This window comes from Tursiops truncatus, chromosome 14, assembly GCF_011762595.2.
Source record: "Tursiops truncatus isolate mTurTru1 chromosome 14, mTurTru1.mat.Y, whole genome shotgun sequence".
NCBI lineage: Eukaryota > Metazoa > Chordata > Mammalia > Artiodactyla > Delphinidae > Tursiops > Tursiops truncatus.
The window spans coordinates 66,095,239-66,118,230 of NC_047047.1; the positions used below are offsets into that span (position 1 = coordinate 66,095,239).

Genomic DNA, 22,992 nt, shown 5'->3' on the forward strand with positions numbered 1-22,992 from the left:
TTGTCTTTAAGATGGTTATCACTCTACCAGGGCTTCATCTGGCCCATAGGTAAAGTGGGATCATAAGACATCCATGCCAGCACTGGAGACCCAGATGAGCTATACCTGACCCCCTGCAGGGACTCCTGCCTGTGTCAAGTCCTAGATCATGTGAACGTTTCCATATCTAGAAAACTGGGCTCCTTAAGGGAAGTTTAAGGAGTTTGTATTTTCACATATCTGACTATGAGTAACTCGAAGGCAAGGACCCTGTTTTATTCATCTTCATATCACTGGCACATGGTGGGGCACAATAAATATTTATTGGATAAATTATTTTTTTCTAAAATACTCTGAAATGAAAAATAACGATTATTTTCTCCACCTCTGTACTTCATTTCTTCTACTCTTCTACTCTACTCCTTGTGTTTAAATGGTGTTTTCACTGGTACATCAAGTCCATGTGTAATGCTATAGACATGAGAGACGACACGTATGTCTTTCCATGTGGCCATTCATGGCTTTCTCAGCAGACAGCTTGATTCTGAAACCTGAAAAGTCAAATAGATTGTTAGGCTCTTTGCAAAGCTCTTCCTAACCATTTGCTTCTAATTTAGTAAATAACAACCTGGTGAACTAATAAACATTCATTAACCCATCCAGGAGTATAAGACATGTTCCTAATAATTAGAATATGTAATACAACATAGAAAAGGAGAGAATATGTATGAGTTTAGAAATAGAAAAGCATGTAGGTAGATAACAAGCTACGCTTCCTTCCCTAATAAAAATGGGGAAGTTGAAGGTCAAGAAATACACTGGCCTAGCTTCCCAGAACCATTCCTGAAACAAGGCGAGACGCTCACATCGGCTCATCCTTTGACTGTCACTTCATCACTTTGATCTTCAGATCTTCCTGTTGATTTTCAACCTTTCCAACTTGCAGATCATTGTGCTTGATAGAAATAACAGAAGTAAAAGAGAAGCCAGGCTCCATTCTTTCTGTTCTCCTCCAACGCTGCCATTGTTATTCTTGCCCTTTTTAATGTGTACACAGCTTTCCATAAATCTCAGCTCTGGGCTTTATTGTTGTTCAGACATGACAAGGTTGTACTCTTTTTGGAATTAGTCCTTGGCTAGAGCCATCTTGCCATCTTTTGTCCACGTCCTCTAAATCTGGGCTCATCCGAGAGCAACATGTGCTGTCACCTTGGTGAATTCAGATCTCTCCCTTCGCTTCTCCCTGAGGTCGTTTCTGCCTTTAAAAAAAAAAAAAAAAAAGATTTATTTATTATTTTATTTATTTTTGGCTGCTTCGGGTCTTAGTTGCGGCACGTGGGATCCTCGTTGAGGCATGCGGGCTCTTCGTTGCTGCGCACGGGCTTCTCTCTAGTTGTGGCGTGCAGGTTTTTTCTCTCTCTAGTTGTGTCGCACGGGTTCCAGAGCACGTGGGCTCTGTAGTTTGTGGCATGCAGGTTCTCTAGTTGAGGCATGCGAGCTCAGTAGTTGTGGTGCACGGGTTCAGTTGCCCCGCGGCATGTGGGATCTTAGTTCCCTGACCAGGGATCAAACCTGCATCCCCTGCATTGGAAGGTGGATTCTTCACCACTGGACCACCAGGGAAGTCCCCATTTCTGCCTTTATATCTCCACTCCCACATTAGTCACCAAGCATCCAGATTCTCTGACTGAGGGATCATATCCATCTTTCCTCTGACGTTTTGAAATCTGCTTTCCTAGAGGCATGATAACATGTTGAGTATATCCAGTGCTGTTATTACAGATAATAAGATAACAGGATCATATTCTCTTAAGATTCTTATGGCTTTCATATCTGTAAATAGTTACTGAAGGTCAGAATTAGATCCCAGAGTAACAGTCTGTTGCTCCTTTTATCTTTTTTGAGAAATGAAATTGTCAAAGATTGAATCAATAATGTATCAGATGATCGCTTTATAAGCAAAGGGTGACTATTAGCAGAAATTGTCCATCTCGATCAGAGCTGTCTTCTGAGGTAATTGGTTTGAAGAAAGCATCTTTTACATCTTCTAACTGGCTTGAGGTCTGTGGCACACTCCCCCAATAGGTTTACCTTAATTCTCTTTCCTCCACCCAGTGTCTGCCTTAAGATTCGCAGACTCCCATGCAACCACACCTGCTGAATTCAGAGTGGAGCTCCCTCACCAGATCCACATGCTTCCATTTTTCTATTAGATCTCTTTCCTTTGGACATGCTTTATTGCCATTTCAATAAATATGTGTCATTCTACCAATTCTTGGTGTGTTCTATGATGTTACCTTTACTTTCCTGCCATTAGATTCAAGATCAATTTTTTAAGCAACCATTCCCTGCACATCAATGGAAAGACCTTTCTGGATCCATAAATATTGTTCCTGGTCTATTTCACTGTATTTCTCTTGAGAAGCAGTGGCTATATCTCTTACTGTTTTTTTCTTCTTTTTGATGTCATATATGTTATGCTTTTATGGTTGCCTTAGGGCATTTTATGCGCCGTTGCTCCTCGAAATTCAACTTAAACCTTCTGGATCAGGGCATTGGCATTAATGACATCCGTCTCCCACCCTGACCCATTGTTCTGATCTCCTAAGCCATGAGGCCCTATCCAGACCCTATTTTTAATACTATCCAGTTGTTTATTCTCCATGTCCTTCTTTCTCAGCCAAAGGTCAGAACCTTCATGAAACCAACTGAAAATGTGAAAACACCACCTGTTCCCCCCAAGGAGTACTTTTTTTTTTTTCCCCGTCCAGGACTTTAATGTTATTAGAAACCCATTCCAGACTTCTTCTGGCTGCATCCTTAATCCCCACATGCATGTCAAGAATGGGTTAGCGGGGCTTCCCTGGTGGTGCAGTGGTTGAGAGTCCGCCTGCCGATGCAGGGGACACGGGTTTGTGCCCCGGTCCGGGAAAATCCCACATGCTGCGAAGCGGCTGGGCCCGTGAGTCATGGCTGCTGAGCCTGCACGTCCGGAGCCTGTTCTCTGCAACGGGAGAGGCCACAACAGTGAGAGGCCCACGTACCGTTAAAAAAAAAAAAAAAAAAAAAAAGAATGGGTTAGCAGTCAGTGAGTAGAAGTTGATGAATCTTGGAAAGCTTCTGATCAAGGCTTACAGGTGTGCTCTGGGAGGATAGGCCATCTGGAGAATAACAACTAAGAAGACAAGGTAACTTTCTAACTCGAAAGAAGTGATTCTTTGGCCACATAGCTATGATGCATACAGCTTAGCAAAGGCTTTAGATAAAATCACAGATGTAAAAACCATAATGGCTTATTAAAAAATAAAACTAGAAGTATTTGGGAATACTTTGACCTACTTGAATCTGGTCATGGAAATTATGCTGTTCCAGGATGCTCCTTCATCCAACCGGCAAAAACCAACCAGCAATCTGTACAGAACAATAGCCTACAGCCAAACGCATTTCTTACGTCCCTCTGTTATCTTCTCTTAGCTTAAGTGTTTTTGATAAAATAAGGATAATGATAGCACCTTGTGTCTTACAGAGTTGTGAGAATTAGATATGAAGCACATAGAACAATGCTTAAGTACACAGTAAAGGGCCAGTCACTTTTCTAGTTCCTATTATAGTTATTTTCATTATTATTATCCCATTAAACATTTCAATCATCTCCCCAAATCCTTTTCCATTTCCCTCTTAGTTCTTTTTTTTTTTTTTAACATCTTTATTGGGGTATAATTGCTTTACAATGGTGTGTTAGTTTCTGCTTTATAACAAAGTGAATCGGTCATACATAAACATATGTTCCCATATGTCTTCCCTCTTGCGTCTCCCTCCCTCCCACCCTCCCTATCCCACCCCTCCAGGCTGTCACAAAGCACCGAGCCAATATCCCTGTGCCATGCGGCTGCTTCCCACTAGCTATCTACCTTACTACGTTTGTTAGTGTGTATATGCCCATGACTCTCTCTCGCCCTGTCACAGCTCACCCTTCCCCCTCCCCATAACCTCAAGTCCGTTCTCTAGGAGGTCTGCATCTTTATTCCTGCTTTACCCCTAGGTTCTTCATGACATTTTTTTTCTTAAATTCCATATATATGTGTTAGCATACGGTATTTGTCTTTTTCTTTCTGACTTACTTCACTCTGTATGACAGACTCTAGGTCTATCCACCTCATTACAAATAGCTCAATTTCGTTTCTTTTTATGGCTGAGTAATATTCCATTGTATATATGTGCCACATCTTCTTTATCCATTCATCCAATGATGGGCACTTAGATTGTTTCCATCTCCGGGCTATTGTAAATAGAGCTGCAATGAACATTTTGGTACATGACTCTTTTTGAATTTTGGTTTTCTCAGGGTATATGCCCAGTAGTGGGATTGCTGGGTCATATGGTAGTTCTATTTGTAGTTTTTTAAGGAACCTCCATACTGTTCTCCGTAGTGGCTGAACCAATTCACATTCCCACCAGCAGTGCAAGAGTGTTCCCTTTTCTCCACACCCTCTCCAGCATTTATTGTTTCTAGATTTTTTGATGATGGCCATTCTGACTGGTGTGAGATGATATCTCATTGTAGTTTTGATTTGCATTTCTCTAATGATTAATGATGTGAGCATTCTTTCATGTGTTTGTTGGCAGTCTGTATATCTTCTTTGGAGAAATGTCTATTTAGGTCTTCTGCCCATTTTTGGATTGGGTTGTTTGTTTTCTTGTTATTGAGCTGCATGAGCTGCTTGTAAATTTTGGAGATTAATCCTTTGTCGGTTGCTTCATTTGCAAATATTTTCTCCCATTCTGAGGGTTGTCTTTTGGTCTTGTTTATGGTTTCCTTTGCTGTGCAAAAGCTTTGAAGTTTCATTAGGTCCCATTTGTTTATTTTTGTTTTTATTTCCATTACTCTAGGAGGTGGGTCAGAAAGGATCTTGCTGTGATTTATGTCATAGAGTGTTCTGCCTATGTTTTCCTCTAAGAGTTTGATAGTTTCTGGCCTTACATTTAGGTCTTTAATCCATTTTGAGCTTATTTTTGTGTATGGTGTTAGGGAGTGATCTAATCTCATACTTTTACATGTACATGTCCAGTTTTCCCAGCACCACTTATTGAAGAGGCTGTCCTTTCTCCACTGTACATTACTGCCACCTTTATCAAAGATAAGGTGTCCATATGTACATGGGTTTATCTCTGGGCTTTCTATCCTGCTCCATTGATCTATCTTTCTGTTTTTGTGCCAGTACCATACCGTCTTGATAACTGTAGCTTTGTAGTATAGTCTGAAGTCAGGGAGCCTGATTCCTCCAGTTCCTTCTTTCGTTCTCAAGATTGCTTTGGCTATTGCTTTGGCTATACAAATTGCAAAATTTTTTGTTCTAGTTCTGTGAAAAATGCCAGTGGTAGTTTGATAGGGATTGCATTGAATCTATAGATTGCTTTGGGTAGTAGAGTCATTTTCACAATGTTGATTCTTCCTATCCAAGAACATGGTATATCTCTCCATCTATTTGTATCATCTTTAATTTCTTTCATCAGTGTCTTATAATTTTCTGCATACAGGTCTTTTGTCTCCTTAGGTAGGTTTATTCCTAGATATTTTATTCTTTTTGTTGCAGTGGTAAATGGGAGTGTTTTCTTGATTTCACTTTCAGATTTTTCATCATTAGTATGTAGGAATGCCAGAGATTTCTGTGCATTAATTTTGTATCCTGCCACTTTACCAAATTCATTGATTAGCTCTAGTAGTTTTCTGGTAGCATCTTTAGGGTTCTCTATGTATAGGATCATGTCATCTGCAAACAGTGACAGCTTTACTTCTTCTTTTCCGATTTGGATTCCTTTTATTTCCTTTTCTTCTCTGATTGCTGTGGCTAAAACTTCCAAAACTATGTTGAATAAGAGTGGTGAGAGTGGGCAACCTTGTCTTGTTCCTGATCTTAGTGGAAATGCTTTCAGTTTTTCACCATTGAGGATGATGTTTGCTGTGGGCTTGTCATATATGGCCTTTATTATGTTGAGGAAAGTTCCCTCTATGCCTACTTTCTGCAGGGTTTTTATCATAAATGGGTGTTGAATTTTGTCAAAAGCTTTCTCTGCATCTATTGAGATGATCATATGGTTTTTCTCCTTCAGTTTGTTAATATGGTTTATCACATTGATAGATTTGCGTATATTGAAGAATCCTTGCATTCCTGGAATAAACCCCACTTGATCATGGTGTATGATCCTTTTAATGTGCTGTTGGATTCTGTTTGCTAGTATTTTGTTGAGGATTTTTGCATCTATGTTCATCAGTGATATTGGCCTGTAGTTTTCTTTCTTTGTGACATCCTTGTCTGGTTTTGGTATCAAGGTGATGGTGGCCTCGTAGAAGGAGTTTGGGAGTGTTCCTCCCTCTGCTATATTTTGGAAGAGTTTGAGAAGGATAGGTGTTAGCTCTTCTCTAAATGTTTGATAGAATTCGCCTGTGAAGCCATCTGGTCCTGGGCTTTTCTTTGTTGGAAGATTTTTAATCACAGTTTCAATTTCAGTGCTTGTGATTGGTCTGTTCATATTTTCTATTTCTTCCTGATTCAGTCTTGGCAGGTTGTGCATTTCTAAGAATTTGTCCATTTCTTCCAGATTGTCCATTTTATTGGCATAGAGTTGCTTGTAGTAATCTCTCATGATCTCTTATTTCTGGAGTGTCAGTTGTTACCTCTCCTTTTTCATTTCTAATTCTATTGATTTGAGTCTTCTCCCTTTTTTTCTTGATGAGTCTGGCTAGTGGTTTATCTATTTTGTTTATCTTCTCAAAGAACCAGCTTTTAGTTTTATTGATCTTTGCTATTGTTTCCCTCATTTCTTTTTCATTTATTTCTGATCTGATTTTTATGATTTCTTTCCTTCTGCTAGCTTTGGGGTTTTTTTGTTCTTCTTTCTCTAATTGCTTGAGGTGCAAGGTTAGGTTGTTTATTCGAGATGTTTCCTGCTTCTTAAGGTGGGCTTGTAGTGCTATAAACTTCCCCCTTAGAACTGCTTTTGCTGCATCCCACAGGTTTTGGGTCGTTGTGTCTCCATTGTCATTTGTTTCTAGGTATTTTTTGATTTCCTCTTTGATTTCTTCAGTGATCACTTCATTATTAAGTAGTGTATTGTTTAGCCTCCGTGTGTTTGTATTTTTTACAGATCTTTTCCTGTAATTGATATCTAGTCTCATGGCGTTGTGGTCAGAAAAGATACTTGATACAATTTCAATTTTCTTAAATTTACCAAGGCTTGATTTGTGACCTAAGATATGATCTATCCTGGAGAATGTTCCATGAGCACTTGAGAAAAATGTGTATTCTGTTGTTTTTGGATGGAGTGTCCTATAAATATCAATTAAGTCCATCTTGTTTAATGTATCATTTAAAGCTTGTGTTTCCTTATTTATTTTCATTTTGGATGATCTGTCCATGGGTGAAAGTGGGGTATTTAAGTCCCCTACTATGAATGTGTTACTGTCGATTTCCCCTTTTATGGCTGTTAGTATTTGCCTTATGTATTGAGGTGCTCCTATGTTGGGTGCATAAATATTTACAATTGTTATATCTTCTTCTTGGATCGATCCCTTGATCATTATGTAGTGTCCTTCTTTGTCTCTTTTAATAGTCCTTATTTTAAAGTCTATTTTCTCTGATATGAGAATTGCTACTCCAGCTTTCTTTTGGTTTCCATTTGCATGGAATATCTTTTTCCATCCCCTTACTTTCAGTCTGTATGTGTCCCTAGGTCTGAAGTGGGTCTCTTGTAGACAGCATATATAAGGGTCTTGTTTTTGTATCCATTCAGCTAATCTGTGTCTTTTGGTGGGAGCATTTAGTCCATTTACATTTAAGGTAATTATCGATATGTATGTTCCTATTCCCATTTTCTAAACTGTCTTGGGTTCGTTATTATAGGTCTTTTCCTTCTCTTGTGTTTCTTGCCTAGAGAAGATCCTTTAGCATTTGTTGTAAAGCTGGTTTGGTGGTGCTGAACTCTCTCAGCTTTTGCTTGTCTGTAAAGGTTTTAATTTCTCCATCAAATCTGAATGAGATCCTTGCTGGGTAGAGTAGTCTTGGCTGCAGGTTTTTCTCCTTCATCACTTTCAGTATGTCCTGCCACTCCCTTCTGGCTTATAGGGTTTCTGCTGAGAGATCAGCTGTTAACCTTATGGGGATTCCCTTATGTGTTATTTGTTGTTTTTCCCTTGCTGCTTTTAATATGCTTTCTTTGTATTAAATTTTTGACAGTTTGATTAATATGTGTCTTGGCGTATTTCTCCTTGGATTTATCCTGTATGGGACTCTCTGTGCTTCCTGGACTTGATTAACTATTTCCTTTCCCATATTAGGGAAGTTTTCAACTATAATCTCTTCAAATATTTTCTCAGTCCCTTTCTTTTTCTCTTCTTCTTCTGGAACCCCTATAATTCGAATGTTGGTGCGTTTAATGTTGTCCCAGAGGTCTCTGAGACTGTCCTCAGTTCTTTTCATTCTTTTTTCTTTATTCTGCTCTGCAGTAGTTATTTCCACTATTTTATCTTCCAGGTCACTTATCCGTTCTTCTGCCTCAGTTATTCTGCTATTGATCCCATCTAGAGTACTTTTAATTTCATTTATTGTGTTGTTCATCGTTGCTTGTTTCATCTTTAGTTCTTCTAGGTCCTTGTTAACTGATTCTTGCATTTTGTCCATTCTATTGTCCATTCTATCTCCAAGATTTCGGATCAACCTTACTATCATTATTCTGAATTCTTTTTCAGGTAGACTGCCTATTTCCTCTTCATTTGTTAGGTCTGGTGCATTTTTATCTTGCTCCTTTATCTGCTGTGTGTTTTTCTGTCTTCTCATTTTGCTTATCTTACTGTGTTTGGGGTCTCCTTTTTGCAGGCTGCAGGTTCGTAGTTCCTCCTGTTTTTGATGTCTGTCTCCAGTGGCTAAGGTTGGTTCAGTGGGTTGTGTAGGCTTCCTGGTGGAGGGGACTAGTGCCTGTGTTGTGGTGGATGAGGCTGGATCTTGTCTCTCTAGTGGTCAGGTTCACGTCTGGTGGTGTGTTTTGGGGTGTCTGTGGCCTTATTATGATTTTAGGCAGCCTCTCTGCTAATGGGTGGGGTTGTGTTCCTGTTTTGCTAGTTGTTTGGCATAGGTTTTCCAGCACTGTGGCTTGCTGGTCGTTGAGTGAAGCTGGGTGCTGGTGTTAAGATGGAGGTCTCTGGGAGATTTTCGCCGTTTGAAATTATGTGGAGCTGGGAGGTCTCTTGTTGACCAGTGTCCTGAAGTTGGCTCTCCTACCTCAGAGGCAGAGCCCTGCCTCCTGGCTGGAGCACCAAGAGCTTTTCATCCACACGGCTCAGGATAAAAGGGAGAAAAAGTAGAGGGAATTAGTAGAAGTATGAGGAAAGAAAGAAGGAAAGGAGGGTAGGAAGGAAGGAAGAAAGAAAGAAAGAAGCAAAGAAGCAAAGAAGGAAAGAAGGCAAGAAGGAAAGAAAGGAGGGAGGGAGGGAGGGAGGAAGGAAGGAAGGAGGGAAAGAAGGAAAAAAGAAAGAAAGAAGATACAGTAAAAATAAAATAAAGTATAATAAAGTTATTAAATTAAAAAATTCTTATTTAGAAAAAAAAAAAGGGACGGATAGAACCTTAGGACAAATGTTGTAAGCAAAGCTATATAGACAAAATCTTACACAGAAGCATACACATACACCCTCACTAAAAGAGGTAAATGGGGAAAAATCATAAATCTTGCTGTCAGAGACCACCTCCTCAATTTGGGATGATTCGTTGTCTAAAGGAGGGAAGGAAGGAAGGAAAGAAAGAAAGAACGAAAGAAAGAACGAAGGTAAAGTATAATAACGTTATTAAAATTAATTATTAAGAAAAAAAAATTTTTTAAAAACATGGATAGAACCCTAGGACAAATGGTGGAAGCAAGACTATACAGACAAGATCTCACACAGAAGCATACACATACACATTCACAAAAAGAGGAAAAGGGAAAAAATCATAGATCTTGCTCCTAAAGTCCACTTCCTTAATTTGGGATGATTGGTTGTCTATTCAGGTATTCCACAGATGCAGGGTATATCAAGTTGATTGTGGAGCTTTAATCCGCTGCTTCTGAGGCTGCTGGGAGAGATTTCCCTTTCTCTTCTTTGTTCTCACAGCTCCCAGGGCTCAGCTTTGGATTTGGCCTTGCCACTGCGTGTAGGTCGCTGGAGGGCGTCTGTTTTTTGCTCAGACAGGATGGGGTTAAAAGAGCCGCTGATTCGGGGGCTCTGGCGCACTCAGGCCGGGGGGAGGGAGGGGCACGGAGTGTGGGGCGGGCCTGCGGCGGCAAAGGCCGGCGTGACTTTGCACCAGCCTGAGGCGCGCTGTGCGTTCTCCCGGGGAAGTTGTCCCTGGATCCCGGGAACCTGGCAGTGGCGGGCTGCACAGGCTCCGCGGAAGAGGGATGTGGAGAGTGACCTGTGCTCGCACACAGGCCCCTTGGTGGCGGCAGCAGCAGCCTTAACGTCTCCCGCCCGCCTCTGGATTCCGCGCTTTCAGCCGCGGCTCGCGCCCGTCTCTGGGGTCCGCGCTTTTAGCCGCGGCTCGCGCCCGTCTCTGGAGTTCCTTTAAGCAGCGTTCTTAAACCCGTCTCCTCACGGCCCAGGAAACAAAGAGGGAAGGAAAAGTCTCCTGCCTCTTCAGCAGGTGCAGACTTTTCCCCGGACTCCCTCCCGGCCAGCTGTGGTGCACTAACCCCTTCAGGCTATGTTCAAGCCGCCAACCCCAGTCCTCTCCCTGAGCTCCTTCCAAAACCGAAACCCGAGCCTCAGAGCCTCAGCTCGCAGCCCCGCCCGCCCCGGCGGGTGAGCAGACAAGCCTCTCGGGCTGATGAGTGCCGGTCGGCACCGATCCTCTGTGCGGGGATCTCTCCGCTTTGCCCTCTGCACCCCTGTTGCTGTGCTCTCCTCCACGGCTTCGAAGCTCCCCCCTCCGCCTCCCGCAGTCTCCGCCCGCGAAGGGGCTTCCTAGTGTGTGGAAACTTTTCCTCCTTCACAGCTCCCTCCCACTGGTGCAGGTGCCGTCCCTATTCTTTTGTCTCTGTTTTTTCTTTTTTTCTTTTGCCCTACCCGGGTACGTGGGGAGTTTCTTGCCTTTTGGGAGGTCTGAGGTCTTCTGCCAGCCTTCAGTAGGTGTTCTGTAGGAGTTGTTCCACGTGTAGATGTATTTCTGGTGTATCTGTGGGGAGGAAGGTGATCTCCGCGTCTTACTCTTCCGCCATCTTCCGCCTTCCCCCCTCCCTCTTAGTTCTGAGACCTAGAATTGCTTAGCTATTTTTTTCATACTGAAGTATAATGTAGAAAGGAACTATAGGGAAGAAAAGAGAACCTTCAGATTGGAGGTGAAAATCCTTGTGCTGAGTATTATACATTTATCTTTTCAAGAATAAAATTAGGAAATGCATTTTCTCATTTTTTTTCTTCCCAGGGACATTGCTGCCAGGAACTGCCTCTTGACCTGTCCAGGCCCTGGAAGGGTGGCCAAGATTGGAGACTTCGGAATGGCTCGAGACATCTACCGGTGAGTACAGACTGCCATCACCCATCAGAGCTCACCTCCTCAGCTTAACCCCCTCAAGAGAGTGTGACAAGGCTGCTGTGCCCTAAAGCACCTCTGCTGCCTTGTCAACCCGCCACCTAAAATGTCATTAAGTTCCTTTTCAGGACATGGGAAGCCTTAATCATTGCTCATGCCTGAAGGGCTAATTCAAGGATCACACTGCCTGCGATAATTGACACTAAGCTGTTAATTAGATTGTCTTTCTGTTCCAACTCTATAGTCCTAACATGTTCTGAGACACAGAATAACCTGGATACTTGATATGGAAAATGTTTCTAAGTAAACTTTAAGTTGCTTAACCCCTTTCCTCAATACTCAGGAATTCTAAACAGGCTTAGCTTCCATCACCCCAGGCAAGAGCACCTTAGAACTGACAGGAAACTGGGCCCAGCTCATCGCTCTTCTTTTCTAACACCAGGAGACACAGGAGTGTATTCAAAGCCCATAGGTACTTAGCTCAGCTTCATTTCTTTTCCCCTGTAATATTCTTAAGGCTACATTAAAAAACAAAGTAAATTTTAATTTAAAAAAATACTATTATACTTTATCCCACTCTTCTCTTCCCAACCCCTAGTTTCTTTTTTTTTTTTTTTTTTTTTTGGTCTGTGCCACACTGCATGGGGGATCTTAGTTCCCCAGCCAGGGATTGAACCCGTGCCCCCTGCCCTGCAGTGGAAGCGCAGAGTCCTAACCACTGAACTGCCAGGGAATTCCCGTTTCTTCTTTGTCTAATTATTTACAACAGTGACTCACTCCATTAGCTGAGCAAGGGACTCCCTTGCATGGTCACTAATTACACCTTCCCTAATCCGGAGGTAGAGTGAGGAGGGATGGTCATGTAGACCTTTCAGTCTTTGGAGAATAAGGGAGACCCTGAAGGCCTCCCACGGAACTGGTAAACAATCTCCGTGGGGTAAGAATGCCGATGGCATCCTGTTACCACAGGACAGCAGTACCTAGGAAATTAGGAGTTAGCAATGTTTTCAGCTACAGTCATCTACCACTGGTATCCACCATATACCTTGCTAATGCTCCACGTCACCCTCTTCTATCACCCAGAGTCTCAGCGTTCCTTCCCCTCCTGTCTCAGAGCACCCCGGGAGAGCCTGTGCTCTAAGACACAAATGTTGCAGTGAGACTTAGTGAGTCACATGATCTGGCCCTTCCTCTCCATCCTCAGCACCGACAGTTCCCCAGCTCTAGGCTTCACCACCCAACTTCCCTACAGCTCCGGCTTCCCACAGGCACCGCACGACGCCACATGTCAGGAATGGTCTTCCTCGAGAGCTGCTTTGCCATTCCAGCTCCAACAGCGCCCCCAAAAAACTTCTCCTATACTCTACCCCCCCTTTGGGTAGAACAAATGCATTCTTCATTGCTCACCGAGCTTCGTACATACCTACATCATCACGTGTTGTTCTTACTGCAGTTGATTCTGTCTGTTTCTTCCACTAAACCATACCTTGGAAGAGAGAGTCTATGACTTATTTGTGTCCTCAGCACGTGGCAGAACACCTGACACATACTAAGTACTCAGTTCATGTTTATTGGAGTAATTAATCTAGGCAGCTGGTGGGGAGCCGCCTCCCATAACACACCAGGCATGGGAGCACAGTGGTATGAATTCAGTTATTAGTTTTTATCAGTCAGTTGCATTAATGACATCAGTGACAAAAACTAGTGAGTCACCTCGTGCCATGGAAGGCAGGTGCTCTCCTGGGGGCTCTGCTATGGCATGCAGCTTCCCGCCCGCTGCCTAGAGGGTTCCATGTCGAGCACCTGTATTGAATTAGATGCTGTGTGAGTGCCGAGGAGGATCCAGAGTAGGACACCAGCCCTGCCCTCAATTCTCCCATTTGGGATCTCGCGTTACCGTGGATCATCGAGAACAGTACTTATAAGGTTGGAGTAATGTTATGCATTGTGAGCTGTAATAAACAAAACCCATCAGGGAACTCTAACTACCTGCCAGCGGGCATTTTTAGTCATTGCATAGCTCTTTCCTTTCACACCTGCAGTGGGCTGTTCTGTCTCCTGTGAGGTGACACTAAGGTTGTTAACTAGGTGATCTGTGTCCCCTGCTCCCCTCCTGAACCACAAGCGCCCCTTGTTAATTTCAGTCCGTCAACCGGTAGATGTTGTTGCCACTCTCTCAAGGTACCTGGCTCAGAGCCATTTCCAGAACCAAGTCCGCTTTTCTCTTCTCCCTGCAGAGCGAGCTACTACCGAAAGGGAGGCTGTGCGATGCTGCCGGTCAAATGGATGCCCCCGGAGGCCTTCATGGAAGGAATATTTACTTCTAAAACAGACACGTGGTGAGTCTTTCTGCCGCCCTCCTCCAGGTCCCACCGTGGGCCTTAAGGTAGAGCTCGTGAGCCAAATGATCCCACACTCTCGTGGGGAAGGGTGAGAAGAATCAACACACCTCTCCTACGGGAGCTCTCAGAGGTTGGCGTACATCGGAACCACCGGAAAGGCTTTGGTAAAACACAGGTAAACACTGGACCCCACCCTGAGAGCTTAGGATTCAGAAGGCCTGAGGTGGCTGAGAAGTTGCCTTTCTAACAAGTTCCCAGGCAATGCTGATGCTGCAGGCTGGGGACCACACACTGAGAGCCACACATAATAGCGAAGTTAGATTTATTCCAGGAATGCAACATTGAGTTAAGACTAGAAAAATTGATCAATGAAATTCTCCACATTGACAGAATCATGGAGAAAAGGAAATAATTATGAGCACAAAAGTGCTGCAGGTGATGGTGGTGGTGAGACCCCTTCTACAGCTAAAAATCAGTTTGGAAAACACTGTCTGCACATTAGATGTCCAGAACTTATTCATCCCGCATAACTGAGACCTTGTGCTCCTTGACCAACATCTTCCCCTCCCCCTCCCCTCAGCCCCTGGCAACCACCATTCTACTCTCCGCGTCCATGGTTCCGCTTCTGAGTGTTTGTCTTTCTGTGTCTGACTTATTTCACTTAGCATACTGTCCTCCAGGCTCATCCATGTTGTTGCAAATGGCAAACTTCCTTCTTGTTCATGGCTGAGTAATATTCTATGGTTTACATACATGCCACATTTTCTTTATCCATTTATCCATCAATCAATATTTAGGTTGTTTCCATATCTTGGCTATTGTGAATAATGCTTCAACGAACGTGGGAGTGCAGATACCTCTTCAAGATACTGATTTTATTTCTTCTGGATGTATACCCAGAAGTGGGATTTCTAGATCTTTAGTTCTATTTTTAATTTCTTGAGGAATCTCCATACTGTTTTACATAATTCCTGTAAGAGCAACACATAATTTTTTAAATGGCAAATTGAACCTGTGCTCCCTCCCAAAATACACACACACACACACACACACACACACACACACACACACACATATACAAGGGAGTCTTTTTAGTTGCATAAAAATCCACAAGGTCAAAGACAACAACGACAAAATTTGGGAAAGTGGAGAGTTTACAGACAAGTGGTCTCTTACTTAGAAAATTAGAAAGTTGATATCTAGGGCCATCCAGAAGCAGCCTGGTTCACTCTGCCTGATCAGGAGCCCCAGAAAGGCCCAGGAATGGAAGGTGCCGGCACCTCTGAAAGTAGAGGTGCAGCAGAGAGGAAAATGAGTTACAGATCTGTTTAAAAAGTAACTAGATCATTCCCTCACCCCATCCCTCCTCTACCATCACACAGGGCTGGGGTTCCTTCTCTGAAGAGGTTGAACTAAAGTCTTTCCGGCCTTAGGGACATCAGACATCAGCAATTCTCTACTATAAGCATGCATATATATATATATATTTTTTAAGTCTACCTACTTAAAGGTATAATGCCCCCTCCATCCCCTCAGTGCCAAGAACACGGCAGCTAGGCAGAAGGAGATGAGGAGATTCTTGAAGGAGGGACTGACCAATGAAGTGAAAAACTTCAGACACCACAAGTGCTAGTGGGCTGAATAATGGCCATCCAAAGGTATCAGGCCCTCATCCCAGAAACCTGCCGTTGTTCCCTTATAAGAAAAAAGGAGTCTGCAGATGTGATTAAGTTGAGGATCTTGAAGTGAGACAGTTATCCTGGATTATCCAGTGGGCCCTAAATGCCATCACAAGTGGCATGAGAGGCAGAGGGAAGTATCATACACACACAGAGGACAGAGGCAGAGGCTGAAGAGATGTGGCCACAAGCCAAGGAATTCCAGCATCCACCAGAAGCCGGAAGAGGCAAGGAACAGTTCTCCCCTAGAGCCTCTGGAGGGAGCGTGGCCCCGCGGTCACCTTGCTTTCAGCCCACGCGACTGGTTTCAGACATCCACCCTTTGGAACTGTGAGAGAATAAACTTGTGTTGCTTTAAGCCACCAAGTTTGTGGTACTTTGTTACAGCAGCCAGGAAACTAATGCACCTCATGAAACAAGCGAGCCAGTTTGCCCGCCAGTTGACAAGCTTATCTACATAAAGCTTCCCATCAGCTTTGTCGTGTCCCAGTCTTAATACATGAACAGACAGCCAAGAATCAACAAGCGCTTGAGAAAAGATTCTGATCTGAAGGAAACAAACGTATAAAAAGGAACTTGGAGGAAGAAGAATGCAGAAAACTTAGGAAAACTTTTAAAAACAATATCCTCAAAAGTTATATTATTGCAACCATAATCTAAAGACAAAAGATTATTTAAAACAATGTTTTTAGGGAAAAAAATTCCTGGATATAAAAATATGATGAGAGAGCCCTCCAACGAGATGGAGCATTAGTTCCCCGGAGCCCATGTGGGCAGCACACGGCAGCATCCTTTCAAAGAGCACAGGGAGCGAAAAGCAGGGAGAAGAAAGAAACTTGGCAAACGCTACCTCAGCCAGGCGATCAAGGTCAACGTGAACAGTGACAGATCATGTTGATAGCAAGTACCTTCACCTGATATGATGAAATGGCAACCTCTGTGGTCTTCCTCCCAAAACCCAATAACTCCACTCTAATCCTAAGAAAAACAGACAAATCCTAATTTGACATTCTAGAAAATTCCTGACTGGTACTCCTCGAAACTGTCAAGGTCATCAAAAACGAGGAAAATCTGAGAAGTTGCCAAAGTCAAGAGTAGCCTAAGGAAACATGACAACTAAATATACCGTGATGTTCTAATGGGGTCCTGGAACAGCAAAAGGAAATTCAGCAAAAATTAAGGAAATCTCAATAAACTATAGGCTTTAGTTAATAATAATGCCTTAATATTGGCTCGTTAATTGTAAGGAATGTATCACATTAATGTAAGATGCTAAAAATAGAGGGAACTGAGTGTGAGGTATGTGGGGACTTTCTGTATTATCTTCATAATTTCTTTACAATCTAAAACTGTTCTTAAGAAAATAAAGGTTTTGTTTTTTAAAAGATGATGATAGATGTGTGAAAGTAATGGAAAGATTGGAAGACAGAGTCAAATAAATCTTCTAGAAAATAAAGCAACTATAAATAGATGGAATAGATAGGAAAGAAAAGAAAATTAAAGGGATTAGACCATTAGACCCAGTTAGCTGAGAACTAGGAGTCCCAGAAAGAATGAATAGAGGAAATGAAAGGAATAAAAATATCAAAGAAATAATCCAAGAAGATTTCCCAGGACATATGTTTCCAGAGTGAAAGCATCTAGCAAGTGCCAAGCACTGAATAAAGAGAGTAACACAAGAGCACATCATCATGAAATTTCAGGCCAGTGGTGATCAAGATGCTGCAAGCTTCCAAGGAGACAAATAAAATCATAGTAAAAAATGATCAGAAGGGACTTCCCTGGTGGTCCAGTGGGTAAGACTCCATGCTCCCAAGGCAGGGGGCCCGGGTTTGATCCCTGGTCAGGGAACTAGATTCCACAGGCATGCCACAACTAAGAAGCCCCTGTGCCGCAACTAAAAAGATCCCACACACAGCAACGGAGTCCATGTGCCACAACTGAGACCCGGCACAGCAAAAAAAAAAAAAACACAGATCAGAGATGAATGGCACAGTGGTTGAGAGTCCGCCTGCTGATGCAGGAGACACGGGTTCGTGCCCCGGTCCAGGAAGATCCCACATGCCGCGGAGCGGCTGGACCCATGAGCCATGGCCGCTGAGCCTGCGCGTCCGTAGCCTGTGCTCCATAACGGGAGAGGCCACAACAGTGAGAGGCCCACGTAACACACACACACACACACACACACACACACACACACAAAATATATATATATATATATATATATATATATATATATATATATATATATGTATATCACTCTGGCTTCCATTGAAAATAGACTGGAGTGGGGCAGGTGAAGATGAGAAGCCAGTTAGGCGAACACTGCTTATTTCTAGATAAGAGATGAGAGGGGCTAGACCTAGTGGCAGCAGTGGAAGCCATTGGCCGTGGTCAGTTTCAAGCTCTGTCTTGAGAGTAGTCAACAAGACTGTGCTAAGTTGGATGTGGAGTGGAAGGTGTGGGGAAGAGTGAGATCAAGGACGATTCCTAGGTTTGCTGCTTGAGCAGACAGCTGGACAGTGGTACTGCCGAGCTGGAAAGACTGGAGGAGGAGAGGGTTTGGGTGCAGAAAGAGCTCGTTGGAACATGTCAAGTCTGAGTTGTCTATTAAAATAGGCCGGTGGAGATGGCGGTACATGAATTTGAAGCTCAGAGAACTGCAGCGAACTGTGGATGGAATCAGCTGGAGATTTAAATACGATACAGTAACTTTGGGGTTCCCATTTTTCCTAAAAGTGCGCCCCACCCTCTACCATAATTGGGGCCAGTGGTGGTTCAGATGGAAGGGGCAGGCAAAGTGTGAACACGGAGACAAAATTGGAGACAATCTTCCAACTTCAAGTTATGAATAAAGGAAAATAAAGTTTAGCTTTAAAAGGTGATAAACATAGCACAGTTGTGACTTTAAATTTTTCATCAGATTATATTCATTGATTCAAATTTTTAAAATAATTTCATCAGCAATCACTTAAGCTATTTCTATAATTTCAGGCAGAGCAAGTTCAATACCAGGAGAAACAGAGTGGGATTTTTTTCTTATATTTGTTTCTGTCTGATTTTGAATGCTTTGGTGCAAAGCTTTGGACCTTGTAGTTCCTATTTAGGACAGGTTCAGCTTATAGGTGATTAAAGAACCATTTGGCATACAAAATATAGATTTACCTTATCTGTAGGATTGCTAGATAAAATACAAAATGGCCAGTTAAAATGGAATTTCAGATGAACAGTGAATAATGTTTTGGTATAAGTATGTCCCATGCAGTGTTTGGGATACACTAATACTATAAAGTATTTCTTGTTTAACTGGAATTCAGATGTTACTGAGTGTCCTGTCTGGTTATCTGCTAAATCTGACAACACTACTTACCTGAAATTATCCACGTTCTATAAACAGCATGACTTCTTGCTCCCTTGAACTCTAAAGTAAGAAAATAAACACCTATTTTCAGTCTATACAGTGGTTCTCTCAAAGGATACTGCAATCTATCTCCCTAGCTGTCTATCTAGACAAGCAGAAAACGTATCGCTGGAATTCTTTAAGCCCTGCTGCCAGTTTCATCCATGATTTTGCTTATTTTGTTTTGCCTTGGGGGCAGACCACCAAACAGAGAGGAATAATATATGCACCAGGCAATCTGTAGGTAGTAGAATTAAGAGATCTAATAATGTATTCCAGTCTGTCTTGAATTAGCTGTATAATAACCTCTGCTTCAGCCTTCTCACCTAAAATATATGGAAAATATCTTTGCCCAATTCTCCTCACAAGAACCTTTGAAATTTCACCTAAATTATGTCAATAAAAAGTACTTTGTGTTCCTTAGGAGATGGAGGAACTATAGTTCTTTACAATTTTTGAGGTAATATTTATTAACATCGGAAAACTACAACCAGACACAAAAATTAAAATAGGCTCTTTTTTTGGTCAAAAAGCTAATTATGAAATTAAAGTTTTAAAATAGAAGTTTTAGTCAAAATATCAAAGCAGATGATTTTGGAACATGATAAAAATCATTATAAAGTTCATTTAAAGCAAATAAATGAGAAATCAAATACATTTCTTTAAAAAGAGAGAAATAAGGGGGAAATGCCCTACCAGATATTAAAACATAAATACACAAAAAGTAAAAGAGAGTAGTATCAGTGCAAGAAGGAGGCAAATCGATGAAGTGAATAGATAGCCTGGAACAGACCTGTTTTACTCACAAGTCAATAGTTGAAGAGAAAATTATTTTAGGAATATGTATTGTTCGAAAAGTGGTTTTAGAAGAGCTAATAAAGTGACATCCTTACCTCACACTATACACCAAACTCAATTCCGACTGGATTTGGGAAGAGAGAAAAAAACAAATACAACTGGAAGAAAATAGCAAATATTCATCTAATTGCTGGTAAAGAGAGGACTATAGAATCTATAAAACAGATGGAGGAAATCACAAAAAAAATTTTAAATAGATTTGACTACCTAAAAATAAAAACCTTTGGCATGCTAAAAAGGAGAATTAGAAAGCAACTAATAGAAGTTATTTGAATTGTGGATAAAAGGTTAACATCTTTGATATATCAAGTTTGTCTATAAATCAAAAAACTGATCGATACCAAAACAATATGTGGTTTAAAATGGACAATATGTGGTTAAATATGAACCATTCATAGGAGAAAAAAATGAATTAACACACACACTCAACCGTGTTAATTATCAAGTCAATGAACATAATTTAAAATATTCTACCATTTTTTACCTTAAAAATCAGCAGAAGTTCTCAGTGTTGGTGGGAGTGCCTGATGCACAATGCTGGCTGATGGTCAGAGTGACCTCTTGGGAAGTCAAATGGACAATATGGGTAACGAAGGTTTCAGTGTTCATATTATTTTGACCTAGTAATTCCTTTAAAATGATCCTAGATTTTACTAGATTATCCTAATTCTAAATTCAGGAAATTTATCCTAAGGAAATTATCCTTTTAAAAATGTATAAAGATGTTCAGCACAGTATTTTTAAATATTTTAAAAATGTAAAACAGTATGGAAATGATACAGCAAATTGTGGCACAGCTACTCAGTGGAACACTCTACAGCCATGTCAAATTCTATTTATAAAAATGGTGGTATTAGCATGCAGAATGTTTATGCTGTAATGGAATTTGCAAAAAAAAAATCACAGCAATTATATAAAAAAAATCTAAGCACAGAAACGTGAACAAAAAAAAATAACATGCTGGTTATGTTTTTATGGAGCTTCACATGTGACTACTTTCTCATTCTTTTCTTTTTCTCCATATGAAGAGTTCTTTATTATGGAAAAAATGTGAAATTTAAAAAATTAAAATTTTACATTGTGTACGTCTGTGTGTGTCTATGTATGTGTGTCTGTGTATGTGTTTATGACCCTGTGTATATGATATGTATGTGCGTCTGTGTATTTATGTGTGTGTCCGAGTGTGTATGTGTACACGTGTGTGTGTCAGTGCCTGTGTCTGTGTGTGTACCCGTATCCACATCTCCCGTCCTGTGCGCAGGTCCTTCGGAGTGCTTCTGTGGGAAATCTTCTCTCTTGGATACATGCCGTACCCTAGCAAAAGCAACCAGGAGGTTCTGGAGTTTGTCACCAGTGGAGGACGGATGGACCCACCTAAGAACTGCCCCGGGCCTGTGTACGACTCTTTTAGGAATTTCTACAAGTTACTAAGCACAGTTTTCCTTTTCAAGGAATATCTGCAGCCACATATGCTTTTTTGTTTTAAAATAAGGAACCAGACGGCTGACCTCATTTAATATGCCCCAAGAGAGGACTATGTCTGTGGCTTCAATGGGTTAGTCTTCCAGCCCCGTGAAAGCAATAATGTCACACCTGAAAAGGTATCCGTCGTCTGGATGGAGGCTGTGGCCTCACCAGGCTCACACGCCTCAAGCACCTCCTAGGAATCTGTGTCCCAGACTCCGCCCCTGCCGCCCTGCACCATGGGTCTTGAGTCTCCTTTAAGTGTTTCTATTCCCTGCGTTTTCTGCTGTCCTGTCTGGCATCCCTCGTTCCCACAAACAAGGCAGATGGGAAATAGAATATTCTGTCCCAGAGCTGACTTTAATTCAGGAATGGAACGAGAGGAGACATATGTAACGTAAACACCAGGATGTCCATGTTCACGAGCCCTATGTTATATACACCTTCACACTCTGCCCATCAGCAGAGGGCAACATGTGCCAACACGGGACAAGATGAGTCCCCACCCTCGAAGACAGTACCATTCCAGTCCCATTTAGAAAAGTGCTGGGGGAAAAAACGTATTTTTCATCCTGTTTCTCTTGATTCTAATTAATGTGCTTGTTCTTATTTTAGATACCGGATAATGACCCAGTGCTGGCAACATCAGCCTGAAGACAGGCCCAACTTTGCCATAATTTTGGAGAGGATTGAATACTGCACCCAGGTATAAACATTTCCGCCCCCCTTGGCCAGCGTTTATATGGAAAAGTCTTGCAGATGGCAAATACCAAAATGGGAAATAACAGTTACACCAGCCAGGAAACATGAGTTATGATCATGAGGACGAATGTTAATTATCTATAAAGTAAAATGAGTAGTAGCTCAGTTTGCCTGTTTTGTAGACAAATACTAGTCGCTGCCACTTAAGAGGAGCTGAGGCTTGGAGAGGTTTTGTCCAAGCCACACAGCTTCCCCGCCATCCCGCTCGTCCCTACGCAAATCCCGCTCCCATTTCCATCAGTAAGGACTAAGTTTTTCCTCTTTTGATAGAAATGGGATACCATTTCTGCAGACGACTACGCCTCCTACCTCCTCAAGAGAGGAGGCCATCAAGTGAGAACCCCCGCCCCCTCCGTTTCCCTCGTCTCTGCACCTGCGCCGTCCTCAGTGGAGCCGTGTCCTCCTCTCCTTCAGGGCGGCCCCTCCTTCTGCACCACTTGCACCACTTTCAGGCCAGCACTTACCTCCTCTCCGCTGTATGTGCTTTCTTTCCCTCTCTTGCCTCTCATTCCGTCAGGATATCTAATTCTGGAGAACATTTTAGAAGTCAGACAATAAGCCACTACCTCTCTAAACTCCCTCTCATCTTAGCTGTGACAATAGACATACCCATTTTCACACTGTAGTCATTTCCTGTCCTCATGATTCCATCTTTTCGGGTCCTTTGGGCTCGGAAGGCATTTATCTACACAGACTTCAAGTCATTCGGGGTTCTTTCAGAGAACTTTACGTTCAGTGGCTTTTAGGTTATTATGTTGTAATATTAATGGAATACATCCACTTAAGTATATATACTTTGGAGTAATTTTCTTCTCCAAAGTACCTAAGATCCCTCTTAAAAGCAAGGAACTCTGTACAAGCATATTTTGAATGACTCACTATAGAGATTAATGATTAATAGGGAAGGAATTAAGACTAAAGCAGAGAGAATTAGAAGGTAGTTGTTT

The 22,992-nt window shown here is 42.0% G+C and overlaps 1 protein-coding gene and 2 long non-coding RNA genes across 3 annotated transcripts in view; 1 reads left to right on the forward strand and 2 right to left on the reverse strand.

Annotated features, from left to right (window-relative positions):
* LOC101335510 (ALK receptor tyrosine kinase) overlaps window positions 1-22,992 on the forward strand; it is a 44,554-nt gene that overhangs the window by 12,795 nt on the left and 8,767 nt on the right. The window contains exons 9-12 of the mRNA XM_033838800.2: window positions 11,433-11,525; window positions 13,778-13,879; window positions 21,081-21,215; window positions 21,899-21,989. Coding sequence (XP_033694691.2) covers window positions 11,433-11,525; window positions 13,778-13,879; window positions 21,081-21,215; window positions 21,899-21,989 — 421 coding nt within the window. The remainder of the gene's footprint in view (window positions 1-11,432; window positions 11,526-13,777; window positions 13,880-21,080; window positions 21,216-21,898; window positions 21,990-22,992) is intronic.
* On the reverse strand, window positions 284-3,781 carry LOC109551175 (uncharacterized). Its single transcript, XR_002177883.3, has 2 exons — window positions 846-3,781; window positions 284-530 (listed from the first exon to the last, which is right to left on the reverse strand). It is a non-coding gene; the product is annotated as an uncharacterized lncRNA (long non-coding RNA).
* On the reverse strand, window positions 12,139-17,790 carry LOC141276351 (uncharacterized). Its single transcript, XR_012325762.1, has 2 exons — window positions 15,059-17,790; window positions 12,139-14,853 (listed from the first exon to the last, which is right to left on the reverse strand). It is a non-coding gene; the product is annotated as an uncharacterized lncRNA (long non-coding RNA).